General features: G+C 42.4%; 1 protein-coding gene across 10 annotated transcripts in view; it reads right to left on the bottom strand.

Annotated features, from left to right (window-relative positions):
* The window catches only part of PRKN (parkin RBR E3 ubiquitin protein ligase), a 1,296,326-nt gene that overhangs the window by 902,268 nt on the left and 375,162 nt on the right, over positions 1–18,896 (bottom strand). For all 10 annotated transcript variants that reach the window (XM_061624330.1, XM_061624331.1, XM_061624327.1 and 7 more), the window contains one exon: positions 8,970–9,201. In XM_061624330.1, the coding sequence (XP_061480314.1) occupies positions 8,970–9,201 (232 nt within the window). The remainder of the gene's footprint in view (positions 1–8,969; positions 9,202–18,896) is intronic.

Raw genomic sequence — 18,896 nt, forward strand, 5'->3', positions numbered from 1 at the left:
CCTCTTACTCGCTCTCTGTGACTTCCCAATCTTTGGCTTTCTAGAGCTCTCAGCTTCCCTCCTTGCTTGGGCAGCTAGCTGCCTTCTGTGAAGGAAACAGAAAGTGTTTAAAGGACCTTTTATCCTCCCATGACACTTTAGCTGACCCCACCCCTCCATCCAGTTCCGGCAGCAGCAATTGATTTCTCAGTTCAGAAGAGGGATGACTCAGGAAAAGGTTACTTTCCAGGGCATATTGAGGTCTGTTTGGAAGCAGTGTGGAACAGAGTTCTGGCAGTACCCCAGTTAGGGAGGCTAGCTGCAAAATAGGACAAAGAAACATTGTGCTGCTAAGAGGCCTAAATCAGGGAAACCATTATTATACAGTTAGCCAAATACTTGGGGTCCAAAGGGAGAATAAAACAATAGGATTAAAGGGCCGAAGAAGTGCTGGTTCACACCGACTCCCCAGTCAACCAAAGAACTCCCCCATCTAAAAGGACTACAAGACTTAAAAGCTACAAAGGGGGCTGGCTCTCCCATGTACTTGTTGTTATGTGCCTTCAAGTCGATCATGACTTATGGCGACCCTATGAATCAGTGACCTCCAATAGGATCTGTCGTGACTAGGGTTGCCAGGTTCCTGGCCTGAGACTGAGACAAGGTGGGTTTTTCCCATTACAGTGTTGCAAGAACACCTGCACTTGGCTGACTTTCTCTTCTCCTAAAGATACAGGATCAGTCTCAGGCCAGGAACCTGGCAACCCTAGTCGTGACCCACCCTGTTCAGATCTTGTAAGTTCAGGTCTGTGGCTTCCTTGATGGAATCAATCCATCTCTTGTTTGGCCCTCTTTTTCTACTCCCTTCTGTTTTTCCCAGCATTATGGTCTTTTCTAGTGAATCATGTCTTCTCATTATGTGTTTAAAGTATGATAACCTCAGTTTCATCATTTTAGCTTCTAGTGATAGTTCTGGTTTAATGTGTTCTAACACTCAATTATTGGTCTTTTTTGCAGTCCATGGTATGTGCAAAGCTCTCCTCCAACACCACATTTCAAATGAGTCAATTTTTCTCTTATCAGCTTTTTTCACTGTCCAACTTTCACATCCACGCATAGAGATCGGAAATACCATGGTCTGAATGATCCTGACTTTAGTGTTCAGTGATACATCTTTGCATTTGAGGACATTTTCTAGTTCTTTCATACCTGCCCTCCCCAGTCCTAGCCTTCTTCTGATTTCTTGACTATTGTCTCCATTTTGGTTAATGACTGTGCCAAGGTATTAATAATCTTTGACAAGTTCAATGTCCTCATTGTCAACTATAAAGTTACATAAATCTTCTGTTGTCATTGCTTTAGTCTTTTTGACGTTCAGATGTAGTCCTGCTTTTGTTCTTTCCTCTTTAACTTTCAACAGCATTCCTTTCAAATCTTTACTGGTTTCTGCTAGCAGTATGACTCTGCCGAGGTATTGATAGTCCTTGACAAGTTCAATGTCCTCGTATGTACTTGCATGAGTATAAGAACATAAAACTTAGTATTATAAACCTAGCCATCCTGTTCAAGAAGTTAAATAAAAAGTTGAGGCCCAAAACTATTTGGAGGGGCCCAGTGTGGTCTGGGCATGCTGGAAAAGGATGTTGTGGAGGAGTCCAGTGGTCTGTCTGGTGACAGACCCCAAGGTGTCTGTTGATGCACATGTGGGGGTTTAGCCATTGGTTCCTCTGATCACACCACTCCCAGTGGCTGACCAGCTGCTGAGTTCACCTCCTATGGTGGGCCTGCCCTCAGTTAAGGAGGAAATACTGCAGGCGGAGCCAAAGGAAGATCTGGCAGAGTCATCCCCACCCCGTCACCACGAATGCACTATTGATTGGCTAGGCGCAAACAAATGGAGCTCATTAGCCAGCTTACCCATAAGGAGTGTCTGCTTGCTTGTCCAGACCCAAGCTGAGAGAAAATCCCCTTGACAGTAGCTGTGCCCGCCCTGTCCTTTATTAAGGGGATTCAAGGAGTGTGTTAAGTGTCGAAACAACATCTTCACCCTGCTGCTTAATCCCTTGTAGTGATTTTAGACTTGTAAGCTGTATTCTGACCTGCATTCCAGTTGTGTGCTAACCTGTGGATTAAAGTCATTGGCAATAACTGAGCCAAGAGTCCCATGTCTGATTATGTTGATGGGAGCCTAGACATCACTGGCAGAGATATTTTGAGAAATAATTTAAACCCTAACCCTAATAACAAGCTATACCTGCTGAATTTCCCTCTTCTACACAATTATGACAGGAGCCCTGTCCTTTTTTGCATCTGGACACCCTAACCCCATTAAACTACTCTACAGTATCATGGTTACCAAAGATGGAGAACCTGTGGCCCTTCAGATGCCAGTGGACTACGACTCCCATCATCCCTGACCATTAGCTCTGCTGGCTGAGGCTGATGGGAGTCAGAGTCCAACAACATCTAGAGGGCCACAGTTTCATCATCCCTGTTGTCTACTGATGACATTATATAAAGTAATAATAAATAGAATATATTTGTTTGTTCTTTACATATCAGACTCCATACTAGATCTGTCATTTACTCCCTAGTCATACATAACAAAAAGCAATAGTGTAACAGTTCCAAAAGAACAAATTTCTATATATCCAACATCACGTCAATAGCCATTCAAAATAATCAAAATGAAAGTGTGTAGTTTCTCCTCCTTATTTATAGATATTGTGGAAATAAAGAATTTTCCTACTTTCTCTCTACAATGAAACCACGCAAAATGTTATCTGTTCTGGAGGAAAATCAATCAAATATCCTAGCCCTGTCACTTTTGCATCTTCCTCTGTAAACTACTTCAAAGAACACAGAAATCATGTATCACAATTATCACACAGATGGCTGAGCTTATATCATCATCACCCTAAATTAAAAACAACATTTTTGTCTCCCTTTAGGCAAAGTGAAATTTGGAACATCCTGAAGAAAAGAGAACATCCCACCAGAGACTACTTGTTATTAACCACCAGTCAAGTAGAAATGTCACTCATCTAAGCTGTCTTATTCATGACAACTAAGATATAGTTGGGCTGAATCATAAGCTCATCTAGTTGAGAAGACGGGCCATCTGCATCTGCTATGCTGTCAGCCTGCCATCAGGGCTCTTGCTAAGCTTTGGTTTGTCAAAGTGGGCTTTGTTAAAAAATGGAAAATGGACTACCTTCAAGTAAGGAGGAGGGATTTATGAAAAACAGACAACAGAACAAAACACTAATGCACTGTGGGAAACTGAAACACATGCGATAGCCATTCCAACATGACCCTGCCAAAAGCAAAGCTAAAACAAGTTCTGCATACAGGTCTCTACTGTGTGAAGACTTGAAGAAAGGAACAACACAGAATGTGCATTACACAGCTTTTAGAAAAAGAACATCCCGGCCTGACGCAGTCTGTACTGAGCTGATCAGATTACAATGACAAGGCACCCCCACTGCTTCATTATTCATTCAGAATGTGACATGTGGAGCATTGTGAAGCACTATTTCATTTCTAAACTGCACTCGTTCATCATTAGTTGGTGGCATGAGGTTGACCAAGTCAATTGTAGAAGTTGGAGACCCTCTCACAATTTGTACATTTTCCACAGTCTTGTACAACCATCAGTGGTTCTTAACCTGGGCTGCACACACCCCCAGGGGTGTGAGGCCCAAGCAAAGATTTTAGAAAACTATCATTTATCTTAGCTAAGTTAGGCTAAAACACACATTAAAATTAAATTAAATTAAAATAAAATAAAATAAAAAATGAACGAGGGGTGCAAGAGCATATTTTGGAAATCCAAGGGGTGCTGGCAGTGGAAAAGGTTAAGAACCACTGCAAGCTACTTTAGTTATTTGATCATCGTTTTTTGTTTAGCAAAAGAGGGGAACATGATTAAAGTGTATAACATTATGTATGGTATGCAAAAAGTGGATAGGAGGAAGTTTTTACCTCTCATAATAATAGAACTCAGGGCCATCCAATGCAGCTGAATGTTGGAAGACTCAGAACAGACAAAAGAAAGTATTTCTTCACACAGCACATAAAACTATGGAATTTGCTCACATAAGATGCAGTGATGGTGATAAATGTGGATGGCTTTATGAAAGGTTTTAGACAAATTCATGAAGGCTATCGATGGCTACTACCTAGAATGGCTATGTTTTACCTCCACTGTTGGAGGCAGTATTCCTCTGAATGCCAGTTGCTGGGAATCACAAATGCAGGGAGTACAGTTGCACTCTGGTTGTGTGTCCAAGTTTCTAATTGTCATCTGGTTGGCAACCGTGAGAACAGGATGCTAGGCTAGATGGGCCTTTGATCTGATCTAGCAGGACTCTTCTTATGTTCTTCTGTATGGTCTGAAGCAGCACAAGAAGCTACAGGGAAGTCATTCCTAGAGTCTGAAGATGATAATGGGAGATCCACATCCAGGGCTGGCTCCAAAGGGTGGCCAGGTGGGGCTCTGGCTGAGGGTCCCGCAGCTCACAGAAGCTCCTGAAGGGCCCCTCATTATGGTAGGGGTTTAGCATTCCCCTTCCATGGAAAGCTCCTTGCCACAGATCACAGGGAGGGAGCGACCCTCCCGCTTGCCGGCCCGGCCACGCCTGCCCGCTCTCCCCTGCGCCTGCCTGCTTGCCCTCCGCCCCACCCGCTTCTTCACTTGCCCTCACCCCTGCCCGCTCACCCTCCCCCACCTGCTCACTCATTTGCCCTCTCCCCGCCTGCTCGCTTACCTGCTGTCCCTCCCCCGGCCCGCTCACCTACCTGCCCAACCTCCCACTCCTCCGCCCACCTGGTAGAAAGTAGGTAGGTAGGGCGTGCTTGTGTGTGGATGCCAGGGCCCAGGACAGGCTGGTGCCCAAGGGCCCTAGCATGTCTGGGGCCAGCCCTGTCCACATCCTTAGGCTGGTGTAGAAAGAGAATACCAGTCCAGCTCCCAGTGGAATGACCTGTGAGTCATATGAATCTTACCCCTCCTTGGGGAAAATCTGGGGTGCACAGGACATGTCTGTAGGACTCCTATAGGCATCTGATTGGCCACTGTGAGAACAGGATGGTAGACTATATGGGCCTTTGGCCTTATCCAGAGGGGCTTGTCTTATATTTTACATATGTATTCGCAAAATTACTGGATCCTACAGAATTCACCACCAATTTCAGTACAGAGCCACTGTTTCAGGAGAGGGGAAACAATCCTATAAATGGTGCCCATTCATAATTCTGATAAGGAAGATACATCTGATGATACTCATTTATTTCTTGTTAGGTGGTGATATCTGGGGAACAGTAAGAGCTAAACTTTAGGTCAAAACCACTGTATGGTAAGCCCTTCCTGAACTTTACCACTGAATAATGGGGGTGGGGAAATGCATACTTGAATATACATTTTTTTTTAAAAAAAGCCCTGTCCATAGAAAATGGGCTTATCAGAGAAAATGCTAGGCTAGAGCCCTTTTCTCTTATTTTCTCTAATATCCTAGATTTCTACCTACAAGGGGTTGTATCTAATTATGTCCTACTCAGCACAGACCCACTGAAGTCACAGTCTGGTGAGAGTCAGTGACTCTCAGTGTGGTATAATGGTTAGAGTGTGGAACAGGATCTGAGAGACCAGGGTTCAAATCCCCACTCATCCACAAAGTTCACTGAGTGACTTTGGGCCAGTCACTGCCTCTCAGCCTAACCTACCTCCCAGGGTTATTGTGGGGATTAAATGATGAGGGAGAGTACTATGTATACCACCTTGAGGTCCTTGAAAAAAAGGCGGGATAGAAATGCAATAAATAAATAAACTTAAGTCAATTAATCTGAATGAGTCCACTATGATTATGACATAATTGGACACAACCCATGAAGGAATTGTTGGGGGCTTTTCGGGGAGGAGGGAGGTTAAGTGGGAAAATATTCAAACATACAACTCTTTGTCAGGCCTGCAGTCTTCCTCAAGTATAGTTTGGGAACAGACATGCCAATAGATATTCTAAACATGTAATTTGCCTCTAAATGAATGCATGTTCATTTCCTGTGTTTTGAATGAATCGTTTTATTACAGTCACAGACAAAATATTTTAAAAAAAAGACACAGCAGGAAGGATTAAAATACTTAAAAAACAAAACTACCAAAATTCCTAAAATCCATGAATAATTCTTTAAAGAATGGACTGACAACATTTCTTCCTAATTTGCACTGTAGTGAGGAGAAACTTTGCAGCATTAATGGTGACATGAGATGACACATCGCTTAAACAGATTGACACCAAATTGACAGGATTGCTCCTAGGCAAAGCATTTCCTGTGCTTTACTGCCTTTCCTGAATGGATCCTAGTACTTCGCCTCACAACTGTTCAATCTCCTTTCCAAAGTATTGCAAAAGGGTTGGAAAACTAGGAAGTGGGTGTCAGGTGAAGGCATCATGCACCCAGTTCACTGACTGCCAGAGAAGGAGAACCTCAAGCCACATCTTACCACCACTATGGTTGTCATCCAGTCCTGTTGTCAGATACATCTATTACCATTTGCTCAGTGGACAGGGGGCCATCTATTCCCAGACCATTCAATGCTTCATTCATACAACATACTTTTCACACCCTCTATGATCTTTTTTTAACAGAAGAAAAATGCTACAAAATTATTGTGTCACTCACTACTCCCAAGCAGACGAGAGCTTATCATGTGGAGGAGCATTTAAGCAACTGTACACCAAATAATATTTCAGACTTTTTTTCTAATCTCATAGTTAAGATATCTGTTTTGTTAAAAAACAACAACACATCTTTAGATATTAGGATAAAGCACCCCATCTGTTACAATAGCTGATAATTGTTATGTTATGCAGCTTACACACAAACAAACCATTTTCCCCGATCTTATCTAAATCATTTTTGCTTCTCTTAGAAGTCAAACAGTCTTGTCTCAGCAGTATTCTCAAGTGTTACTCCAGGCAAAATTGTAGTTGCACTGGGATTTGCCAAAATCTCCTTGAGAAATTCCAGTAGTTTGAGCAAAACCCTTATTAGCTTCCCTGAACATTCCTTTGGTATTTCCAGGGATATTGGAAATCCAGTTTAAATTTCAATTCAAGCCTATACAGCCTTACCTATGGCCACTAATATTGCTAGTTTTACTACCAACTTTTTTTTTTGCATCCTCAGGAGTTCTGCCTGAGGAGGTGCTTCCAAATTTATTTTGAAAACCAGGATGTGGGTGTCAGCCAGGTGAAGGCATCATGCAGCCAGTGCCCTGATTGCCAGAGATAAAATTCTTATCACAACTCTAGACCCATCTACCTAAAGAGGTGGCTTTTCAGAAGGGTTTGGATAAGCATTTGCATTTATGATAGTTTTTAACTTTAAAAAAATGTTGGGTATATTTTTACAGGAGTAAAGTCCTCACTCCAAATCAGTACAATGTTTTACTCTACTAGCAAGGATTATTTCCACACAGCCACCCAAACCAAGTTATTATTAAAGACTACTTGAATGCCTCAGAAAAACTCTAGCCATAGGGAAGAATTGCTTTAAGATCTAGAACTACCTTTCTGTTCCCATCAAGATTCTGATTTCCCCTTAGTATTCTTAGTACTCTAGACATGATACTCCTTTAAAACAAAATTAGGGGTGAAGAATGAATTCTTTTAGTCTACTTTTCACAGCTGACTCATCTGACGCTCCCCAACTTGCTTGTGAATTATAATGCAGCTCCTAGTCAGATTAAGCATTTCTCTGGATTTTGCAGTTCAGTTGTGGTGTGCAAGAAAAGTGCACACAAAAATACATATTTTATACAGAAATGCATACAAAATGTGTAACTTACAGAAAAGACATTGAAAAATGTATTTTACATAAAAGTGCTCATAAAATGTGTAAAAAGCACATACAAAATGAGTACAGTTCTTTCAAAAAATCCACACAAAATGGAACAGATCTAGGATTGAGTGCCAGTGAAACAGAAACAGGATGAAAATAGAGTGTTCAGTCTGTTTCTAACAAAGTCTGTTGCCAAGCAATCCAAGCAGCTTCTTTCAAAAAATGTGGAGTAAAGCTGATATACTGCTAGAAAACATTCTGATAAAATAATGGTAAATAAAAGAAGCAGTCATGACTCAAAAATAACAAAATATATGACTACTTAAGCAGGAGTAACCAATGTGGTGCCCTCTAAATGTTGCTGGACTACAACTCTCATCCCTGAGCATTGTGCATGGTGGCTGGAGCTGATGGATGTTGGGACAACAATGGAAGGCACCCCTGACTTAGGTAGGTGTCCTCCATTATTTGGCTCGGATGGCAGAACAAAGCAAGATGCACAGCTTCCAAAAGCCCTTTGAAAGGCCATTTCAAAGAGTTCAAGGTGGGACTGACCACATAAACTCTCATGATCTCTAAACTCTCCAATACAGCCATCTTGTAGAATTCTACAAAGGCATGGAGAGAGCAGTTGTTCTGGCTCATTTAAACCTAAAACATCCCTCCCTAGTAAACAAGATCATCCCTTCATGCCTCTGGGTCCCTGGGCAAATGATAAATGATATTGTGCACCAGAGCTGAATGACCACATTTCTGGTAGGTAACAAACTTATTAACATTTAAATAGAGAATCCCAGGAGGGCTGGAAGACTAAACAGAATGCACAATTTGCTTCTTGGGCATGTCACTGAGGATTAAAAAAAAATGTATATTAGCATCAGTGGCTGCTGACTCCCAAATGGAGTTGGGGAACTATAAAATGGCAGCAGCCATATCAAGCAAACTCAGGATCATCACAGCATGAATTAATTAAATAGAAGGATGAGGGCTAGAGAACTTTGAAAGACGTCAAGTTTTTAAGGTTTTCATGTATGGTTCACCAAAAAGCAGAAAGAAGTTGTGATTTTCCTACTGCACAATCATCTTAAGCAGAATTACTTAAGCAGGAGTAACACAGCATTTTGGAATATGTGGATTCAGCAACTTACCAGAATTGCCAGATGAAGAGGAAATGCCATCGTCCATGGTGTCTAAAATCACAGCCAGCCCAGCAGAGTTAGAAGGTAGGAGACTAGTACTAAAATCCACACGAGTGAGGCTTTCAGCTTTTCTGCTTGTTATAATGCCACTTACATTTTTGCTTTCTGTCTCAACCTCTTCATTCTTTTTCTGTGGATTCTGAACAATATGAACGATACTCTGCTGGGGCAGGTCACAGCTCTGAAAAACAAGAATAAAGTCTCCATCAATATTCAAGTTTGAAATAAGAGAAACATTTCTTATCTGGGGTTTGGTAGTTTTTGTTTTGTTTTGTTTTAAGAGTGGCTCTTTTATCTGCTTCATGTGGAATTTCAATGAATAGTAATGGGACTGAAGAAAAAAGTGACAAAATGCTAAAATTAGGATTGCTTATGTTGGCTACAAGGTCAAAATGCGTAGACATTTGAAATCTCACATTTCTAACCTTTAATAAGAAAACAGTGGAAAACAGCTGGTGCCACCAGTGAGAAGGACCTGTTTCATGTCACTGCAGAGCAACACCTATCAATGGACCACGAAAACAGCATCTCCTGTAGATCTTAAGGTCTGGTCCAGCAGATACTGGGAAAGGTTGTCTTTCAAATATGTGGGCAGCACGCCATTTATAAGGATGGAATAAGAATCAGTTTTAAAAGGAACTTTGCAGCTCCCACCCAACTGAGCTTTGCCCACATCAAACCACCTCAAGAATCCATTATCCATTCATGTCCATGTACTTTTAAAATAAAGTCTGACTAATTATATATACAATCACACACACACACACAATAGGTATAACAGAGTCAAGCCCCATGCATTATTAGATTCCTGCTACACAATTTTATGTATTGGGTTGTATTGAATGTAGCACTAAATCAAATGTTTCATCAGCACAATGACTTTTCCTTGAGCAACAGAATATTCTCCCCCATTCCTCCTGTGCACCTCCTAAATTTGTTCTGGGATTTTCCTCCAGCCTTCCAGAGCAGATTTGGGAGTAGTACGGGGTGTGCATGGGGGGAAGAGAGTGGGAAAATCCCCTTGTGCTAGTTTATGTTGTTCTGCTAGGGCAAGGATTTATTTTATATTTATTTATATGCTAAAATGGCTTAAGTGGTTTACAACATAAAATCAATTATAAAATACATAAAATGCTAAATTACACTTCAATTATAACATTAAAACATCCTTAATTAAAACATACATACAACAGAACAAACCAGGTAAAAACATGATAATTAAAGCAGGTAAAAACAAACTAGTTAATAAAATCAAAAATTCAAGCACCAGGGAATGTTTGCCTAAGCAGATGTGTCTTCAGGAGCTGGCAGCATGCCAGTACAAATGGAGCCTCTTCTATTTCAACAAAGAGGGCATGCCACAACACTGGTGTCACCAGTGAAAAAGCTTGCCTCCGTGTTACCACAAGCCAATAATCATCAGGGCGTGGCAAAACTAATTGAGTTCCATTTGTTGAACATAATGCCCTTACTGGGCAATGGAGCAGATGGCAGTTTTTTAGATAACCTGATTCAAAGTTATTTAGGGCTTTGGATGTTACTAGCAGAACCTTAAAACTTTCTTGGTAGCTAATAGGCAGTCAGTCCAAATCTGTCAGCACAGGCATGATATGTGGGCAATAAGGAGCACCATTCACCATCCAGGCTGTGGCATTCTGCAGCATCTGGACTAGCTTCAAGGCAAACCCCACAAAGAGCACATTACAGTAGTGAGAGACTAGAGGTTATCAATGCATGTGGCTAAATTATCTCTGTCTAAGAAAGGGTGCAGTTGGCACACCAGCCAAAGCTAGTAATTGGCACTGTTCACCACAGAAACCATTTGGGTGTCCATGGACAATAAGGTTCCAAAAGCACCCCTAAACTTTGTATGTGTTCCTTCAGAGTTTATTGAAAGTAAAACTGCCAATATCACAATGCCGTTTTATAAATTTATGGTGCATCCTCATTAAGATCACTGTGTACAGGTCACCTCACCACAATAAGGATATTGTAGAGTTGGAAAAGGTTCAGAAAAAGACAACCAAAATGATCAAGGTGATGGAGTGATTCCCCTATGAAGAAAGGTTACAGCATTTGAGCCTTTTAAGAGAAAAGGCAAGTAAGAGGTGTCATAATAGAAATATATCAAATATATAAAATTATACATAACATGGAGAAAGTGGATAGAAAAAAGTTTTTCTCCTCTCATAACACTAGAACTCATGGACATCCAATGGTGCTGAATGTTGGAAGATTCAGGACAGACAAGGGAAAGTACTTCTTCACACAACACATAGTTAAACTATGGAATTTGCTCCCACGAGAGGGAGCGATGGCCACCAACTTAGATGGCTTTAAAAGAGGATTGTACAAATTCATGGAGGATAAAGCTATCAATGGCTACTAGCCATGATGGCTATGCTCTGCCTCCATGATCAGAGGCAGTATGTTTCCGAACACCAGTTGCTGGAAACTGCAGGAGGGGAGAGTGATCTTGCACTCAGGTCCTGCTTTTGGGCTTCCCATGGACATCTTGTTGGCCACTATGAGAACAGGATGCTGAACTAGATAGGCCACTGGCCTGGTCAAGCAGGCTGTTCTTATGTTGCCCCTAACTCCATGCAGAGTATGTTAACTTACATAATGGGCTATGCAAAGGTCACATTAATCATCATCATCATCATCTTATATGGTGCCTTCAATGCACATGGCACTATACAGAATATAAAACAATAAAAAATACCAAAAAGGCATACAATCTAATAAAAATAAAATTAAAGACAACAAAGAAGAAGGGAATAAAACAGGTAGGGGACAAAGCAAGCATTTCAGGTACACATCCTCTCAATATGCAGGATTATAAAAGTAAAACCTAGACCAAAATTCCAAAAGCTTTGAAGGAAAGAAAGGTTTTTAGCACAGCACAGCACTAATTTATGTAAGTTTCTCGCTGTCTCTCTCCCTTTCTCTCTGTACCACCCTTCCCTCCATTGGAATAATCCAAGCTCCAAGCCGCAAAGGGGGAGAGTCTGGACCAAGACAAGCCTACTCTCTCTGTCTCTGCTGGGGGGGGGGAATCACCAACCTGTCTGTTAGCATTTAACAGGTTAAGAGTAGTTCAAAGAAGGCTAGAAAATCTCCTTAATCTCCTTGTGAGTGAGATTATCTAGGTTTACAGTGGAATTTCTCTGTATTATTAACCCGATAAATATCCGTCCAACTTCTTCCTTTCACTCATCTCATTTATGATATTTTATTCCCTCCCCCCCACACACACACACACTTTTCATTCGAATTGGATAGAAGTGGAAGTTAGCAGAAACAGCCAAGGATGAAATGAAATAGCATTCCTGCAATCAGATTTGAATTAAAATGAGGAGCCCATCCCTAGTTGAGACACATGAATGCATATATAAATCAAGGTTTTTTTTAATTCCAATATGCATAACTTTAGGCTTGTTTACATTGAATTGCATTTGTCATTTTACTGCCCATTCATTCAGTTTGGAGAATTCCTTTTAGAGGTCTTTGCAATGTCTTTTTGTTTCAACAATCCTGAACAATTTAGTATCATCAGCAAACTTGGCCACCTCACTGCTCACCCCTAATTCTAGTTTATAAACAAGTTGAAAAACACAGGTTCCAATACCCATCCTTTGGGACTTCCACTTTGTACATTCCTCCATTAGGAGAACTGTCCATTTATCCCTACTCTCTGCTGTTTCCTAGCGAGTTCCTGATCCACAAGAGTACTGCTTCTCATATTCCATGACTATTAAACTTACCCAGGAGTCTTTGTGAGATATCTTGTTGAAAGCTTTCTGAAAGTCCAAATACACTATATCCAGTGAATCATCTCTATCAATATGTTTGTTGACACTCTTAAAGAACTCTAAAAGGTTAGTGAGATAGGATTTACCTTTCCAGAAGCCATGCTGGTTCTGCTTCAGTAAAGCTTGCTTTTCTATATGCTTGGTTATTTTATCTTTAACAATACTTTTCACCAGTTTTCCCGAGATAGATATTAAGCTAACTGGCCTGTACTTTCCTGGATCTCTCCCAGATCCCTTTTTAAAGATTGGTTTAATATTGGCCACTTTCCAGTCACCAGGTACAGGGCTGGATCTGAGGAACAAGTTACATATTTTTGTTAGAAGATCAGCAGTTTCATATTTGAGTTCTTTGAGAACTATGGAGTGGATGCCATCTGGACCTGACAATTTTTCAACTTTTATTTTGTCTATTAAGCCTAGAACTTCACATCTCATTGTTGAGAAAATACAGAGTGTGTTATAATGTATAATAGAAATAGAGTACAGCCACATTGAAGGTCAAAAGACCTCAGGGAACTGATTACAATGTACTGAGTTAAGGATAAAGAAACTAGCTGGAAGTTCTGGTTTATCTTGTGTATGCAGATGTAATGGGCAGATAGCCAAACGGTGGCACATCTTGTCTTTCGTTTCCTGTGTTAAAATGCTTGAGCTGTGTAACTTTTATTGCCACATAACATTGTTGAGATAAGGTATATAAGAAAGGCCTGCTTTGTAAATGCAGGCAGCTCACTTTACGCATGAGTGGTGAGTGTGTCTCTATTCTGCAGAATAATAAATTTGGGTTGAACCCTCAATGGCTAACTTCTCGTTCTTGGTGGTAATTCAGAGACAGCCTACCAGGGAAACTAACAGCATTTTTGCAACAAAAACTGGCAAGCCAGCCAGGAGTCCCCTGAGTGACTTGGGAGCCGGTGGTGCAGACAATGCCAGGGGTGGAGGACGTCCCGAGTCCAGCTGAGACTCGCCACTCAAGTAGGATCTGCGCCTTTGGTAGCCTGACTTCCAATGGGGCTCCTGTAAAATCGAGAGGAAGCAGCGAGGGTTCATTTGGGGACGAGACACCGTCAATCAGTTTGGGGACCGCCGTCAGACGGGTAAACGCACCCTTTTCACATTTGTTTTACACTCATTTGGGAATTCCGTTTGCAACATGGGCAGATTGATGTTAGAGTAGCAGCACCGTATATCTGAGTGAACTATGGGGGCGGCTGGGTCTCATTTGGAGAGGGAACGGATCCCTTGGCATGCATGCTTCAGAATTTTAAAGTGTTTAAAAGGGATTATGGGATAGAAAAGACCTCAGATTCAGCATCCCTTTCCTGATTGCTATTTAAAAGCAGGAAGAAATGACCAAAGATAAGCTTATCCAGAGCTTGGAAAAGTTACTTTTTTGAACTACAACTCCCATCAGCCCAATCCAGTGGCCATGCTGGCTGGGGCTGATGGGAGTTGTAGTTCAAAAAAGTAACTTTTCCAAGCTCTGAGCTTATCACATTTTGTAACAGGGAATGGGTAACATTGAAGTCGGCTGGCCAACCAGGGGTACTTGGGACCAAGAAGTAATTTCCGCTGTGCATCAGAAGGTGGTTCGAGACGGCCACTGGGATTAGTTTCCATACATTGATGCATGGCAGTTCTGGGAAAATAGAAACCCACCATGGGTAAAGAAGTGTAAAGAAAAAACTTGTAAAGCTATGATGGTGAAAACTGAACAGGGGAAGCAGCGCCCTCCCATAATACTTGGTTCCAGATCGCCCAAAAGCCAGTGGGGGTGTGGGGACCCTGGGAAAGATGCTCAAGGAATACCGGGTGTAATGCGACCAGAAGTAGGGAGGCCAGTAGTCCCAAATCCGCCCAGGACAAGCGGAGGTGTTAATGCCGCTGCCGCCACCGCCACCGCCACGTTACGGAGAGTTGTTAAAAGAAGCAGAAAATCCTGCATGGAGGGTGGACCCAGTTATAAACAAGGCTTTGGAAGGGCGGGAAGATGTATATTTTCCCCCCCATACTTGGTCAAAGACGAATAAAGGCAGTTTTGAATGTCCAAGCGGACTGCCCCAAGGACACTTTCCCTTACGTGAGGCGGTTGGGCCCCAAGGGGGCAGGGTCTTTATATACGTGCCTTTTACAACTTCTGATTTGTTCAATTGGAGAAACCAAAACCCCTCTTTAAGAGAGGATCCAAATAAAATGCATAGACTATCTGCTTCCATTTTCTGGAGCCATAACCCCACATGGGGAGATGTAAATGAGCTGTTGAGCCCAGAAGAACGACAATTAGGGGAAGCCCAGGAGAGAAGGAGGGCTGGTGTGGAACAGTCAGAAGGAGGGCCAGTGGTTGCCGCTGCATTGCCGCTTGAAGACCCAGAGTGGGATGCGGGGTAAGATGGACAAAGGGAAGCCTATTGCGATATAGGAGGCTTATCATGGAAGGTATTCGAACTGCCATCCCAAAGGTAACTAACCTGTCCCGGCTCTATGAAGTCAGATAAAGCCCTGTGATGTTCCTGCTTATAGTGTGAATATGGTAAGTGCTGTTTATATAGAAGACATATGGTAAGTGGAGTGAAAGAGGAGGGGGGAGTACATGAGCAGTAGAATGCTGGATGATTGGCTGAGCGTTTGAATGGCTGGGAGTATAAATGGAAGAATGACAGTTGAATTGGGGTGGATGTTGGGAGTGTGGAGAAAGAGGTGTTTGAGGGTGGAGGTCAGGAGTGTGGAGAAAGAGGGAGTTGGAGTTCTGATTAATAATAAGTCAAGTACAAAACAGGAATAGATGAAACCATATGCTTGTGAAACATTCTAAAACTAATCTTGTTATTTCTGATATTTAATAAATACTTATTTGGTTTACCAAAGGCCTGATCCTTGGCTGGGGGATATACATACCAGAAGGGAGGGCAAGGTAATTACCAAGGCTGAACAGAAACAGTATCTAATGGTGGCAGCGGTGAAGGGAGGAATAATAACAATTCAAGTATCCAGAGCAACCCAGAGTTGTATGCGTTATCTATAAAGATACAAGGGGGTTGGGAACAGCATAAGCACGCAGTCACAAAAGTAACCAGCTAGAAAGAGACTCAGGCAAAGTCTCTGGGAGTATTGGTTATAGGACGTGACTGGTGGTGCTGCCTAGCAGGGGGATCTAGTGAGATCTGTGCTAGAGCGGAGTGAGAAACCATATAAAGGACGGTCCGGACTGGTGGTATCCCTGGTGGTGCCTAGTGAAAGGCAGTAGCCACAAGCAGGTGGGAACCTGACAGGGAGAACCAGGGAAGGACGTCACAAGCCCCACCAAAGACCCCAGTGTGTTCTTAGAGAGACTGACCACTGCTTTCCGACAGTTCAGCGATATGGACCCAAGTGCACAAGAGAATGCACAAGAGAATGCCAAGTTGGTGAACATTATGTTTATTGCCCAATCCGCCCCTGATATTCAGAGGAAGCTCCAGAAAACGGACGGAGCTGTAGGAATGTTGTTGTCGTAATTGGTGGAAATCACCTTCACGGTGTATGTGCACAGGGATCAGGTGGAAAAGAGGGAACAAGAGCAGAAAGCTAAACAAGAAGCGGTTTTATTGGCAGCAGCCATTACTAGCCGGCCAGGAGACCGGGAGGAACAGATGAAGAAAAGAAAAGAAGGTCGCAGACAGCTAGAGAAAGATGAGAGTGCGTATTGCAGAGAAAAAGCTACTGGCGCCGAGACTGCCCAAAGTTAAAGAGGAAAAAGAGGGGGGCGGATTTGATTATGTTACAGGACGAAGATTCAGGTTGACGGGGACTGTGGATCCCAGACTATGGGGGGAAAAAACCCTGTATGAGGCCTTACCGAAGGAAAATATTCCCAAATGGAAGTGGAAAAGGGACATGGAAAATGCTTTTCTCAATCTAAAACAGGCATTGCTCTCTGCTCCAGCGTTAGCCATCCCAGAGGGAAGAGAAAACCCTATCGCCTTTAAGTCGAGAGGATGAACAGAACTTTGAAGGGGGCCCTAACCAAATTGTGTATTAAAGCAAAGCTAAAATAGTCAGAGGCTCTCCCTATTGCCCTAACGAGATTAAGGGGCCAGCCAAGGGGAAGTCTGAAACTGACACCATTTGAACTGTTATATGGCTGACCCCCCCAGGTTCTCACCATTGGCAAAGAAAAAGGAGTGTAAATTTAGAAATAGAAGATGTTCAGTTGAAAGAATATGTTACTGCCGTGCAATCTGTCTTGTTTTCTCTCCACAGATTTGCAGCCCCAGTTCCGAGGTTGCCACTTGAAGGGCCATTGCATTCGCTAAAACCAGGTGACTGGGTATTCCTAAAGACGTGGAAAGAAGACCTGCTGAAAGAAAAGTGGACTGGACCAAAGCAAGTGCTATTGACTACCCACGCAGCTGGAAAGCTCGAGGGAACGGAGAAGTGGGTACACCATTCCAGGCTGGAAAGGTGCTGAAGCCAGAGATCGATGAAACATCAAAGGTCTCACAGCTGGAGGGGAGAAGAAAGCAAGCACCCGAAGAAAAGTGGTTATCGGAGACAGTACCGGGGTTCAACCTGAAGTTAAAGCTGAAAAGAATTAGAGACTAAAAGTTAGACGTTAATCAGGGATTTCGTATGGGAGGGGGAATCAAGCCCAGACTAAGTACGACATATCAGCTTCGCCCAAGTCCAAGAGAGCAAAAGGAAAGAGAAAGGCTAGGTTTGCAGCCCCATGAATGAGTCAGGGACCCCCAACCAATCATAATAGGGCTGGGGGTTTTTTTTGGAAACACTCCCATCTGTTGGAAGCAATTGGTAAGGGAATTTTGGGTAGGCAACAGTAAGGAAGTTAAACAAATGTTTAGGTAAACTTCAGTGGTTTATCCTACGTTTTTTGTTGTTTCACCCCTTTTAAAGGCAAACCACGAGGCGAATGAAGATGGCCCAACTTAGGCTTGTGTGGTTAATCATTGTCCTTAGCTCTTTGGCTGGTATAACACATGGAATACTCACACACAAATTTGAAGGCCAGACAAATGTTTGGATTTATATAGCCAGCCAAATTGTAAACACAAGCTCCTTTTGCCTGGCAGGGGGAGTCTCCCTTAATGAAGTGTTTATATCGTGTTTGGTGGGGATCTCAACCCCACCAGAGGTCATCACAAATGCATCCTTTCTGGGGAATTTTGAGAATGTCACTGCTGATTATAATAATTATCATGCTTGGGGCCAAATTGTCACCTGTAAGAACTGAAAGTGCTTTGCCCTCAAGGTTCAGATGGTAGCCTCTTCAAATAACATCCAATGTGTGAATTTCATTAACTGCTCTCGAGAATGTGTGGATATAAGTCCTATGAATGCCTTTAACTGTAATGTAATAGTTAATACCTCTTATATGTATGCCTATGTAGTATTGCCTCCAGGATGGTTTTTTGTTTATGTGGAAGAATTGCATATTCCTATGTTCCAGCAAACATAACAGGTGGTCCCTGTGCAATGGAAAGGTTAACAACTTGGCTTCCCCCTTACCCACACCTGATAAGGCCCAGGAGGAGAAGGAACCTGAGTACCTTGGACGCCACCTGTGATGATAATGTGAAATTATTAAGTAAAGCTGAAGTAGTGGCATTGGCTGTATCTCTGGTTGGGGTACCAGCCCTAACTGTAGTGAATCATGGTCAACTTACAAAGGTAGCGTGTTCCTTGGCTAAAAGTATAAACTTCACAGCCCTGAATATGGATGTGATAAGTCTAAGGGAAGCAACTCTCCAAAATAGGGCTGATAAACTTCACCTCACAAGCTAAAAGTGAAGTAGTGACATAACCATGGGTGTGAAGAGTTTAAAGGACTCTGTTGTTTTAACCTTTCAGATCATTCAAGACTCATAGAGTCCAAGGTAGCAAGTCTCAAAGAGTTGCAGACACATCTGAGACAGAGTGATGCATTGGTTTGTCTTGGCTTCTCTCTCTTGGTTACCTGAGGGAGGTGGCTCAAACAACTCATCCTGGGACTCATAATTCTCATAATTGTGCTTTTACTTCTTATTTGTATGTTTAAATGCTTAATTTCCTGCTGGGCCAAGACAAA

The sequence above is a fragment of the Rhineura floridana genome, chromosome 4 (assembly GCF_030035675.1).
Source record: "Rhineura floridana isolate rRhiFlo1 chromosome 4, rRhiFlo1.hap2, whole genome shotgun sequence".
Lineage (NCBI taxonomy): Eukaryota > Metazoa > Chordata > Lepidosauria > Squamata > Rhineuridae > Rhineura > Rhineura floridana.